At 44.7% G+C, this 13976-nt stretch overlaps 1 protein-coding gene across 3 annotated transcripts in view; it reads right to left on the minus strand.

Moving 5' to 3' along the window:
• Positions 1 to 10062: 10062 nt before the first annotated feature.
• Positions 10063 to 13976, minus strand: part of LOC137620673 (transcriptional repressor protein YY1-like) — an 88637-nt gene continuing 84723 nt past the window's right edge. Inside the window, exon 5 of one of the 3 annotated variants that reach the window (XM_068351017.1) lies at positions 10063 to 12583. In XM_068351017.1, the coding sequence (XP_068207118.1) occupies positions 12445 to 12583 (139 nt within the window). In that variant the 3' untranslated portion in view covers positions 10063 to 12444. The remainder of the gene's footprint in view (positions 12584 to 13976) is intronic. The other 2 variants (XM_068351018.1, XR_011040092.1) reach the window with 2 other exon arrangements.

Genomic DNA, 13976 nt, shown 5'->3' on the forward strand with positions numbered 1-13976 from the left:
TTTATCCATTTTATTTACCCTAGAAGTTAGAGAGGATAATTGAAAGTTCTACTTGTAACCTTTTACTTTTTATATACTTATTTTCAGTAGATTTATGCTTCTCCAAAGAAATAATTTTTTTAAGTGATTGATTACAGTCTTAAGGTATGGATTCCAAACAAACTTTTTGGTCAGCAGTCTCACAGGTAATATCATCAACCACTTTACAATTTTTTAACTGTAATTTCATTCATATCCATATTTTCTTTACTAATTACAAAGTGAAATATAACCTAGGGACCTGTTTTCAATTTTTTTTTTCATCGGGGTCCACTATGGGTACATAATACCGATATGAGCCCCTTAAAACATTTTAGGTTTCACATTTTGCCTGTACAGTATTTCTATAGATAGTAATTATAGTTTATTCACTATTAATACAATTCTTTCGCTGAAGTAGTGTGTACTGTAGTGTATAATTCATAAAGTAACTGAATATTTTAAATGCAAATGATATTTGGTACCGCTGTTTAACATGCTACGTATGAATGTGTTGAAGAGCTCCTTATCCCAAAGTTATCCAACATCAGTACCAACGGAAATTTAATGATAAAATTTATTTTGATACTTGCCTAAGGTTCACATAGCTTCCTCAACAAAGCTCTCTTCCGTTGATGTCTATCATTAAAGTATTAAAGTTCCCATTCGCTCAATTCTCTCCCCCTCCCCCCTCAAGAATGTTATGGTTGTGGAATCCATCTGTGGTGTTCTATGGAAAACAATCTAGACATGGGTATGCTTCATATGCAAAGTCAACCTTCAACATTAAAACATCTTGACATTGCTAATACTTGAAAAGGATACTGTATATCCAATCCAATATGATTTATAGCTGAATTAGTTTTTCTTATAAAAAAAAAGCTTATATCTTGCCAATTTTGTTGAAACTGGTCCTAAACATTTCCAGATTTGCACCAATCAAAATACACATGCCACTATCTCTTGTAAAAGTTATTTGTAGATTTCCCTTTGGATGCTAATTTTTACAATCTTGAGGACTTTGAAAACCTTTTTTTCTTTATGACTACTGTGAACAGTCCCCATGCGGTAGCTGAAGCACGTGGGCCTTCGGGCAGCCACTTGTGATTTAGGATTTCTGAGAAGATTGGTCTTTCAAGGTAACCTTTCCAGGTACTGTAATGCAACATTAGAGACCATACAGTAGATCTGTAAACTGCTCTCTTATAGACCAATCGGAGGCTGCCAGGGTCATTCTGCTGATTAGTGATAACTAACATTTGATTTTCACCGCTCAAATCATGGAGAATGGAACACTCAAAATATTTTGTTTGACCAATCTTCCAACATGGCATCTATTATCCATCCCTAGGGATCTTGAACAGGGGAACAAAACACAAATTTTTCTATTGAGGAGGTCGCAAAGATCTATATTATATTCGCCTTTCCCCACCAACTCCAAATCTGCCATCGTACTAATGGATGTAACAACCTTATTTGGATGTGCTTGCCGCTCTCTTCTTACCTGTTGGGCTAGGTTGTTAAGTCTTCCCCGGGATGATTTGAAGCAACAGGTGGTTCACCTTTAGTAGTTCCATCTATGATAACAGCTCCGCTGCTGTATGGAATACTTGAATAACCCCAACCTGGTGGCGTGCTTTCTAATGTATGCTAGTCATGTCATATCTGTAAAAACTGCAAAGCAATTCCCTCCCCCCAATCACCAGTGGTTCCTGAGATTGAAGAGCCTTGATTACTGCTTAAAAGTTTGAGGCAATTTTAAATGGAAAATTATTGTTGTCTAGATCCCTAACAGGGTTAGATAATCCATTGTAGCTCCCCACCCTTCCTGGGTTGCATTGGTGGAGGGAGAGGCTCGAAGCCATTACCTTCAAAGAAGTTCTGAGACAAACAATGAGGGTCATCCTATCATTTGACTATAGTCCATTTCTTTTAGCGAGGCATATTTGCACCGACTCGTAGTGGTGCCCTTTTAGCTTGGAAAAGTTTCCTGATTGCTGATTGGTTGGACAAGATAATTCTAACCAATCAGCGACCAGGAAACTTTTCCGAACTAGAAGGGCACCGTTGCGAGTCGGTGCAAATATGACTCGCTAAAAGAAATGGACTATAGTTCCAACTGGTTCTAAACATGGGGAATGCAAGATTTGATTAAATCGGACAGTCTGTCCCAATACCTGTTGGAATTGAATTGGAAGTGTTCTCATCCTCAAAACGCCTCAAAGAAATGAACTTCTCCCAGAACCCTTCCAATATATGCCTTTTCTGTCTGAAATTCTTATTTTATTCAGAAATATATACATTCTCTTCTAAGATGGAAAAGCCCAAAAAACAATAGAGGCTCTCATCATCCCCATATAATAGATTCTTCAGGGTCAGTCATGAGGAACTTACACCAATTGATCTCGACTCCCAGATGCTGCAGCATGTTAAGCAACCATGCCTGATGAATATTTATCTCCAGGGAGGAATTCAATACCAACCAGTCATCCATGTACAAAAGCACTCTTACACCAAGACAACGCAGCCTCTGTAAGGACGGTGCCATCAACCTCGTGAATACTTGGGGAGCCATTCTTAGGCCACGACAGACATAGAATTGATAGATCTCTGGCCCTTTCGCCCACAAATTGAGTTTGTAAACTGAAAGTGAATGAACATGTGGAAATAAATATTCTTCAGAACTATCATAATCCTCTGATCTTTTCTCACCTCCCTTAGGACCGTAGGGGTAATCTATCGAATACATTGTGAGAATTGTATACCTTTTAAATTGATACATCTAGGACTTTGCTGTGGCGGCATCTAACACTTTTATTACAACTTGCTTTTCCAGATTTTACAGGATTGTTGAGGCAACATGGAAACAGAATTTGATCCTTATCACCGAGAGAACCCCCCCTCCACCAGGATTCCTGGTTGTGACAGTCCTTGTTGCATACCATCCAAAACTGTTATATCCAAGCAAGTTGTAAGAAATCAAGTAGATGATTAAGATTAGGGTGGCCTACAGACATCTCGATAAGGGTCGATAAAATTCTTGCCACAGAATTGGCAAAGGAAGGAATTTCTACTAAACCACTCATGATTTCACCAATAGCCAACAAACATCTCTCAAGTTATTCGACCTGAATTTAACACCTGTCTCCATAACACTGAGGGGCGAGGCTTTGAAGGGAAGGAGAATTGAAATGTTTAATTTTTTAATGAGGTACATAAAAAGTGGATAGCTTAACTGAGGAAGCCCAGTGAACCACAGGTAAGTACTGTATCTGGCTATGTATGTATGTATGTATGTATGCATGCATGCATGCATATACAGGAGGTAGGAAATGGGTTGCAATGAGATGGGACAGTTGAATCTGTGTGTATGTGCATACCTATCTAAATACTGTTTGTTCCAACACGGATTACTTGCCTCGAACTACTTTCTTTGGAGTATCTGGGATCTCCTCCCATCCGACCAGAGTTTTGTGTAGTTTACCCTAGTCCCATTTTCTATGAGGGGTAACCTCAGGCGGAGTGATACGCGCAGAGGCTAACCCCGGGTCAGAGAACATGCTTGCTCAGGTCTCGACCTCCAGTAAGTTCTCTGGTTGCGTCGTGATATCATCTCGACACACTCCTAACCCAGTGCGACCCTTTGTGTCTCACACGGTCCCCACGTGGTACCTTTGTGCTATAGCTTATTCTTTCCCTCTGCGTTCCTGTGTCTCGCGGTGCGTTACTAGTGTGTCATGGAGCATCCCCATCGTTGTTCTGGCCCTATGGCCGGTAAATCGTGTGGTGCTTTCCTGTCGAAACCTGAGGTAGACCTGCATTCCTAGTGTTCATCGTGTAGGGGCAGTGTGTGTTCCCCTACAGCCACGTACTCGGAGTGCGTGTCCTGGAACGAGGTGCTGGGTGCATTACGGCACCGAAGAGGTCACGTAAGAAGCCGAACGTCTCTTCTCTTACTTTGCCGGGCGTGCTGTCAGTACGAGCCTCCCTGCCACCTTCCCCTACCCAGAGTAGGGGACGAGGTAAGTCCGTTGCCGGGAAGAGGCCTGTGGCCCTTCCCCAGGAGTCTGAGTTGCAGGATAGTGGGGTTGTGGCATCATCCCAGGCAAGTGAGGGGCCTGAGGGAGGGTCGGGAGTATGTGCGGGGGACGAAGCCTTGGTGCAAGCAGGGCCCGCCTCCTCAGATGACCCTATGTGGGGTAAAAATGTTCCTACATCTTCTCCCGCCTCTTGGCCGTGCTTTTCAGGTACTTCTAGAGCCGAGGGTGCTGTTGAGAGGGAAGACTCGCCGCCGTCAGACTCCCTCGCGTGGGTGCCACAGAAGACGCCTTTCAGGTGCCCGTTGGGGATGGAAGAAGGCTTTGGAACCTGGTCCCCCAATGAAGAACGCCCACGCTCTCCTCCAGCGCCTTCAGCTACACTTCTGGACGTTTTCTTGCAGCCCCCGTCTTCCATCGAGCGTCGAGTGAACCCCCCAACAACGCGGCGCGAGTCGGGCTTGCTGGCGAGACCTACAAGTCGTCGGGCTCTTTGGTCGAAGCCTTTTCTTGCTCCTCGGAGGATGAGGCCCGGAGGAAACTTCGAAGACGTCCTGAGAGGTCCCGCAGGAGACACACTCGTTCTTGCTCCCGCTCCAGGTCCCGCCAGGTGGGTAGACGATCCAGATCCCCCAGAAGAAAATATAGGAGAAGTGGCTTCCCGGGGGAAGAATGGGTGGTCATCCCACGCAGCAAACTCATCGAGCTGTCAGCAGTCCCGAGCTCCTCAAGTTGGCAACCTAGAAATCGATCGCCGGAGAGGTACGTATCCTGTGGCATAAGTCCGCAAAGGTTCAGACTCCATCCGCCCAGCGGAGAGAGTCGCCCCTTCGGTCTGGCAGCCACGTCCCGACCCCCAAGTTATCTTTGAATCGGCAGGATCGTGGGAAGCGACTCCCCTCGTCGAGTAGGCCCGCGGATGCCTGGACATCCGCGAAGAAGGGTAGACCTAGGACGGAGGCCCCCGTCTCGACGGCAATGCCCATCCTACGTCCAGAGCCACAGGAGTCGGAGCGGGCCAAGTTGTCTCCTTCCCCCTGTACGGAGGCCTCCTTCGGAGGAGCCCCGTCTCAAGCAGTAGGGTGCCCTACGGAGGAGCTGGACGACAATGTAGAGGGTTCGGCAGCGGAGGTATCAGCCTACAGGAGGGTGATAGGGCTCATCAGGAGGCATCATAGGTTGGACGAGCCCGAGCCCTCCGAAGAATTCTGGCAATCTAGTCTCAGCATTAGCCAGGGATGTTAGGCTAGGTAGGGCCCACGTGAATAAGATCGTGGCCAACCATGCCGAAGCCCCCAAGACCCAGAGTTCCTCCAAACTGTTTCAGGGCCTGAAGTTGCAGAGCAAATTCTACCTTCCGGAGGGCCATCGTACAGGTGCTTGTACGATGGAGCCAGCAGTCGCCGTTTTAGGCCAGGGAGCAGCGGAAGAAAGGGCCTCTACAGCACCAGTCTGTTTCTCTCCATCAGAAGTGACCATGATGGAGGAGATAGCTATGGACCTCGTAAACGTGTCTTCATGGCTGGATTAGCGGACTTCCACGCTAGTAGGTGTCCAGTCCTCCTACAACCTCACTATCCTAGAGAACCAGGCCTTACTGAAGGAGCTGATTAGCTCTGGAGGTAAGGCCCTGAAGTTCTTGTCGTACCAGTCCCTCGCACAGGCCGCCAACTGGGTTCTGCGGAGGAGGGACACAGTCCTCAATAAGCTCACCAGGCATCTCCCCGACAGGGAAGCGAGGGCCCTGAGGAGCCTACCCCTGTAGGACGATTCAATTTTCCCCCTGAAGGCGGCAGAAGAAACAATAGAAAGGGTCAGGAAGCTGAAGGACACGGGAGATTCCAGACCCCCTCCGGCGAGAAGACCCACCCACAGAAGAACCACCTCCGACATTTCCCGCCCTCCTCGGGCTTCGCCTAGCCAGCCCAGGAGAGACGCCCCTACTATGGCCTGGTCGCAGCCACAGCAGCCCTCCAGTAAGGGAACAGCCCCGGCTCAATCTTCCTATAGGCCTTCCTACGCAGCAGCCAGAAGAGGGCGGTCAGGCCGTGCCTCTAGAAGAAGATAGAGGGAGAGGGCCCCCTACTCCTGCCGAAGCTTCAGGTGGGGGGATGCCTCAGACATTCTTGGCAAGCATGGAAGGACCACGGAGCGGACCCGTGGACCGTAGTAGTCCTGAAAGACGGGTACAGGTTACCTTTCCTAGCAGACCACCCCACCCCTAATGCCAGATCAACAGGCAGAGTGGTTGGCTCCCAAAGACCCCTTGAGAAGGACAGCCTTGCAAGAGGAGGTCTCGACGATGCTGGCAAAAGGGGCAATAGACCCAGTCAAGGATCCGGGCCCAGGGTTCTACAGCAGGCTTTTCCTGGTGGAGAAAGCGACAAGGGGCTGGAGACCGGTCATAGACCTCTCAGCCCTCGACAAGTTTGTGTACAAGACCGACTTCAAGATGGACACCCCTTAGTCGGTCCTTGAGGGAAGGGAACTTCATGATGTCCATAGTCCTCAAGGACGCATACTTCCAGATTCCAGTTCACCCCTCCAGCAGGAAGTACCTAAGGGTGAAATGGGGTTCCCAAACATTACAGTTCAAGACCCTCTGCTTCGGGTTGTGAACAGCACCTCAGGTCTTCACGAGTCTTCACAACGGTCTCAGCCTGGGCACACGAACAGGGTATCCGCCTGATTCAGTACCTGGACGACTGGTGGTTACTTTCAGCCTCAGGGGAAGTACTGAGGGAGCAAGGCGTGAAGCTACTGTGGTTCTGCAACGTCTTGGGTATCATCATTAACCTGGAGAAGTCCCAATTGATACCCTCCACCAGGATAACCTACCTCGGAATGGTCCTAGACTCCCGGTTGGCGAGAGCCTTCCCTTCCGGGGAGAAACTAGACAACTTGGACCAGATCCTCCGTCTCTTCCTGTCGGACCAGCCCAGGAGAGCGAAGGACTGGCAGAGACTGATAGGCCACCTTGTGTCATTGGAGAAGCTGGTCCCCCAGGAGAGACTCAAACTCAGGGGAGTCCAGTGGAATCTGAAAGAGCTCTGGAACCAGAGAGACTCCCCCCACAAGGTGATCCCAGTTTTTCCGGAGACGAAAGAAGTCCTGGAGTGGTGGCGCATCAGATCGAACACTCTCAAGGGGATGCCCTTCACAGGAGATGCTCCTATTCACGGACCCATCCAAGGAGGGGTGGGGTGCCCATCTCCTCGGAAGGTCAGCAAGAGGAAGTTGGACGGACGTGGAGAAAACCCAGCACGTAAACGTGCTAGAAATAAGGGCAGTGCGAAGGGCATGCCTAGAGTTCGTCCATCTACTCTGGGGGAACACCGTGGCACTGATGTGCTACAACGCCACGCGGGTCGCCTACATAAAGAAGCAAGGAGGACTAAAATCGAAGGAGTTGTGCGTCCTCACGTTGGAACTTCTGGAATGGGCCGAAGGGGAACAGATCAGAATCTCAGCAAGGTTCATTCCAGGAAAGAGGAACATCCTGGCCGATGGTCTCAGCAGGATGGGACAAGTAGTAGGATCCGAATGGTCTCTACACCCAGAAGTGGCCAAACCATCTTTCAGAAATGGGGATCGTCAGTGATGTACCTCTTCGCAACGAGGCTGAACACACAACTCCCCGTGTTCGTGTTCTGTTCTCCTGTACCAGACCCAAAAGCGGCGTTCGAGGACGCCTTCCAACACCCTTGGGACAACCTCGACGTGTATGCCTTCCCTCCCTTCGGGATGCTCAGAGAAGTCCTCAACAGAGTAAGGCGGGCGGACAACCTGTGGATGACTTTGGTAGCGCCCTGGTGGCCGGAGAGAGAGTGATTCGTGGATCGAAAGGAACTGGCGCGCCTTCCACCTTGGCCCCTTCCGGACAGACCAGACCTCCGGCAGCCCCACTTTCAAAGGTTCCACGAGAACCCTCGGTCCCTCCGTCTTCACGCGTGGAGGTTATCGAGCATCTCCTGAGGAAGGAAGGCTCTTCGTCGGGAACGGCACGAAGGATGTCAGGTTATCTGAGACAATCATCGGCAGCGGTCTACCAGGCAAAGTGCGCCACTTTTACTAAATGATGCATCTCTAAGAACATCAAACCACTGAAGGCCTCTATCCCAGAGATAGCGGACTTCCTGATCTATCTCAGGGACGTGGTTAACATGTCCATCCCGGCCATCAAAGGAATCCGGGCTGCGCTGGGCCAAGTCTTCCTCCTGAAGGGCATTGACCTGGGTGCCTCTAGACATATCTCAATGCTCATCAAGAGTTTCGAGCAATCGTGCGCCCCTCAAGCCGTTAGGATACCACAGTTGGACGTGGCCAGAGTCCTGAAGATGTTGTCAGAAGCGCCCTTCAAACCCCTAAAAGACATCGTGGACAAGGACCTCACCCTCAAGACTGTTTTTCTGCTAGCGTTGGCTTCAGCAAAACAAGTAGGTGAGATTCATGGACTCTTACGAGGTTTCACACTCGAAGGGTTGGCGGGAAGCTACCTTCAGGTTCGTGCCATCCTTCGTAGCAAAGACCCAGAATCCAGCTGTGTGGGATCCCAGGTTTGAGGGCTTCTTAGTGCCAGCAATTCCTCGGTAGGACAACCCGAGGGACTTGCGGCTGTGCCCTGTCAGGGCAATAAGGAAATACTTGCAGAGGACAGCCAGACTTCGACCCGGGATCAAAAGTCTTTTTGTTTCCACAGGCCTAGTGAAGAAGCCAGTCTCGAAAAACACTATCTCCTTCTGGTTGCGGCAGGTGAATATCAGAGCCTACAGTAGCGCGAATCCCACTGCCGGGCAAACCCAGACCCCACGACATTAGGGTCCTAAGTACGTTGTTGGCATTCGAGAAGAATATGGCAGTGGGCCAGATCCTGAGAGCAGGCACCTGGGCTAACCAGTCAACCTTCACAGTTCACTACTTGAAGGACTATTCGAGGAAGTCCCTGGACGGGTTCTCGATAGGTACCGTCATTTCCACTCTCCAAATGGTTTAAAGGTATAGCCCCAGTGATAACCGCAGGTAGTAAGTCCAAGAGACACAGGTTCGTTTCTGAACCCCCTTGTTCTTCCTTCCCCTGTTTCCGCTCAAAAATTGACTCCGATAGCCCTCTGAGCCTGTTACAAGATACACTGTCATTGGAAGGACATGTCTCCTAGGATTTCTTGCAGAGGTGAGTTACTTAGACACTAACATAGGTTTTTTGTGTAGTTTTACCTCTTTTCTCGTGTTTCCTTGGGGTCAACAGAACCTAGCCTTATCTAGGTTCTTAGGATATGCTTCAGCACAGTCTCTAGGTCTGGAAGGCCACTCCCACCTCCTAAAATATAAGTCTCCTAAGAAAGTAGTTCGAGGTAAGTACTCCGTGTTAGAACAAATCACAAATTTTAATTAATTTGTATTTTTCCTAACAGTACTTGCCTCAAACTACTTTCGGGTAATGGCCCACCCATCCTTCCCCCAGTGCCTTACTGGACTTCGTAGAAGCCTAAGCTGCCAAGAAGTTACTGGAGGTCGAGACCTGAGCAAGCATGCTCTCTGACCCGGGGTTAGCCTCAGGGCACGTATCACTCCGCCTGAGGTTACCCCTCATAGAAAACGGGACTAGGGTAAACTACACAAAACTCTGGTTGGATGGGAAAAGATCCCAGATACTCCTAAGAAAGTAGTTCGAGGTAAGTACTGTTAGGTAAAATACAAATTACTTAAAATTTTTGATATTTAGAAGTCACTTTTGACTGCTCGGGTACATTAGTTAGAATATAATTAGTAGAATTAACAACAATCTTGTGCTGAACAGTGGGTGAATTGTTGAAATGAATCGCTTGATGACAGTACCTCCAGCGAGTTAAAACAAAGATATTGTATATCACTCCTACAGAGCTTAACATTTAATTGGATATTGTTACTCCTGTAATTGATACCAACCAAATTTTAATCCTTTTCCTGTATGTATTTAAATTCTTGCTACTTTAATTTCTAATGTTAAAGGTACAATGAAAATACTCTGTTAAGAAAAAGCTTTTATTGACTAATTTTCTCATGTTAAGAATCTTACTCATACCTATTTATCACGCATGAAAATAGTTCTTTTCAAGAATATCAATTCTATTCATCCAAATATTAGATAAATCTTACAAATGACCCAGCAGCCATCTTCCTGTATTTTTAAAGGATATCACTTGCTGCCTAAAGCATAAGGTCTTCACTGACTTTTCATTATATACATTTTACAAATTTCACCAGTAACATTTGCACCACTACTATGGGAGCTAGGGCATATAATCACATAACCTTTTAATGCTGTATCCGCAGGTGGAGAAACAATTAACAAAATTCACATTCTTTGACATCCAAAGAAGTAAATCCCAAGATGTTAAGGGAATAAAAACAATTATCGTGCACTTTTTCAATAAAACTGCAACATACAAATTCAGCAAATATTGTACTGTATAGTACAGTATCACAATACATTTTACATATAAAATAAGATGTTGACGAAACCTAACATGCAGCATTATTGTGAGGTCCACTTTTCATAAATCAAAGCTTGAGCCCCTGCTTTACTATTCATACTTATTTCACACCATGCTATCTTTGTACCTTCACCTTAGGGAAGTATATAACATTCATATTAATCAGTTAATTTGGAATTATATTTCTAACTTTTTTATAACTGATAAATGACCACATTATTCTGTTTTGTGCAATAAAATATAAAGGAGATTTCTATCATACTGTCCAAAAAAATGTCTTATTAACTGTACAATACAGTACATCAGTATTGTGAAACAAAATATATTCAAATATAATTAATTTTAAAATTTCTAATTTTATTTCTGTACTATGCATAAGAGCATGAAGTAAAATACGGACACTTCCTAATTTTACACTTCCTACTTTTACCCATTAAGCAATATGGATAACAAAGTCTTCCCTAAACTCCCTCTCCAAAATTGTGTGATCAGCATGATGTGATTTTATAGGTTTCTATGTTCCATTGGTGAAGGAACCTCTTATGAAATGTATCTATCTTCCCACTTATAAATGATCAAATATGTATACATCCATGTGCCTTAACCTATCTGCATGTTTAGGTTAAAATTTCCATTGATATCTTTAACTGCAGATTCCAGGTAACCAGTTATCGGCGAGTAAACTATGTTTAAAGTAACTTATCTTACTTTATCCATGGTCCAAATCTTGTCAGGGGAACTAAACCACAAACTTCATACATAATACTTTGAAAGAAGAAAATAGTTTGTCCAAATAAATTATCATGGAACAAAACAATGTGGAATTTACACATCAGCATTAAATATTTGAATATTACTACAAATCATCAAAACTAATTTTAATGCTGCAACTGGTACATTCATTTGCCCAGATATGTTATATGCTGCAGTGAGAACCCATTTCTAAAACAATAAGAAATTGTTAACATTTATGCTTACGAAATGCATTCTTGGCATTTGTTAGTCTGTATTGGATACAGTAGAGAATTTTATTATACAAATTGCTTTCTTTCCAAGCAAAAAGATTTGCTTGATATTACACGAATCAATTTAATTTCACTGAAGTAGGCTATGTACCTAAAGCATTTATCCAAACATAAAACAAGACTCTCAGAACATTTAACTCTTGAAACTGTAACATACAATAGTACAGTACATTTGATGATCAATGTTTTTCTTTTAATGTCTTGCACGTCACTGTGGTATCCTGTGAACCAGAGAAATCCTCCCCATGTAGTACGGTATCTTACTTCCACACTAATTCTTTGGTCACATACCTAAATTTAATTTGATTAAATTTCACTAATACTATTAATTCAAAGTAATTTCTAGGATGCATCACAACAACTGTTAATGTAATTCAATAGCAACATTTCAACCTTGTAGCCAAAGGTAAAATATCTGGAGCATCTGAAGTATGAAAATAATGTATGAAGGTCATCTCCATAGTGATTATTACCCGAATGTCATCTCCATATTTTACCATTCGAATATGGACACAAGCAAGTTGATTTTCTTCAATGTTGTACTTTATATTTTAGTTAGACACTTAATTTGCATAACCACTTGCTTGCCCAAACTTTTCATGACATATTTGTGCTAATAGGTTTTCTTGTCTGTTTACAATGCCTGATAATGGCACCCTCCTTCATTTAATCGCAGCATAGTTGTAAACTCATCCATGCCATGTAGTCTCATACAGCTCTATAAAATAAATAGCATTCATACTCCTTTAAGCATTACTGTAATATTTCTCAGCTGACCACCTCAAAGGCTTCATAGTCCACTGGAATTGTGAGAAACTATACAGTATGGTATTATAGAAAATATACAACTGTAAATATAATAACAACTTATCCACAGTCATCTCAGGAAGTTTAGCTAGTGTAGATGACAAATTGCTGGTCCTCAGGAGAGGGCATTTCAACTTGTACAAACTGCTGTGTAGAATTGTAGTCTGTCTCATATTGGGGGGTGGAGTTTGCAGCTGCTCGCATGTTGTTTCTGGAATAAGAACTTTCTTGAGATACACTACATACGACTAGATGTCATTCAAAGATGAAACTCAAATTAAAGCTAAAACTGAATATTATCAACTATTAAAAGATAGAAAAAAAAAAAAAAAAAAATCCAAGTTCACGCTTTAGGTAAAAGTGAAGTGTTTTTAAAAATAAAAATTTTTAGTTTTGGATAAACGGGTAAGAACCATTTTTACTTCCAGTATAGATTAATAACGATAAAAAAAAATTGAAAACCTACAATGATTAAGCATTTTTGTTCCATCCCCCTTGACATACAAAATATGCAGAATTCTGTTTATCTATTTACCAAGACACATCCCCCAATTTTGCGAGGTAGCCAACATCAAACAAATGAACAAAAGGGGTCCTTTCCTCTCTCTGCTCATCCCAGCCTGACGAGGGATTCAGCCAAGTTTGGCTGGTATTACTAGGGTGCCACAGCCCTCCCTCCCACTTTATCTACCACAGATTTAGTTTCATACACTGAATCCTCTACTGCTGCTACCTATGCGGTCACCAAGGCGCCGGAGGAAGCAGCAGGGCCTACCACAACTGCATCCCAATAGCTCGCCATTCATTCCTTTTTCTACCATGCTCTCTTGCCTCTCTCACATCTATCACCCAGAGCTTTCTTTACTTCATCCATCCACCCAAACCTTGGCCTTCCTCTTGTACTTCTCCCATCAACTCTTGCATTCATCACCTTCTTAAGCAGACAACTACTTTCCATTCTCTTAACATAGCCAAACCACCTCATCACTTTCATATCCACTCTAGTTGCTAAATCATTTCTTACACCCGTTCTCACCCTCACTACTTCAATCCTAACCGTATCTAATCGAGATACACCAGCCATACTCCTCAGACACTTCATCTCAAACACATTCAATTTCTGTCTCTCCGTCACTCTCATTCCCCACAACTCCGATCCATACATCACAGCTGGTACAATCGCTTCCTCATACAGAACTCTCTTTACATTCATGCCTAACCCTCTATTCTTTACCATTCCCTTTACTGCCCTCAAATGCCTAAACCTCTATTCTTTACCACTCCCTTTACTGCCCCCCAACACTTTGCATCCTTCATTTACTCTCTGACGTACATCTGCTTCTACTCCACCATTTGCTGCAACAACAGACCCCAAGAACTTAAACTGATCTACTTCAAGTAACTCTCCATTCAACATGACATTCAACCTCGCACCACCCTCCCTTCTTGTGCATCTCATAACCTTACTCTTACCCATATTAGCTCAATTTCCTTCTCTCGCATACCCTTCTAAACTCGTCACTAATAGACCAAGCTTTTCTTCCGAGTCTGCAACCAGTACAGTACCATCCGCAAACAACAACTGATTCACCTCTCACCAACCCATCAACAAACAA

Source organism: Palaemon carinicauda, chromosome 27 (genome assembly GCF_036898095.1).
Source record: "Palaemon carinicauda isolate YSFRI2023 chromosome 27, ASM3689809v2, whole genome shotgun sequence".
Lineage (NCBI taxonomy): Eukaryota > Metazoa > Arthropoda > Malacostraca > Decapoda > Palaemonidae > Palaemon > Palaemon carinicauda.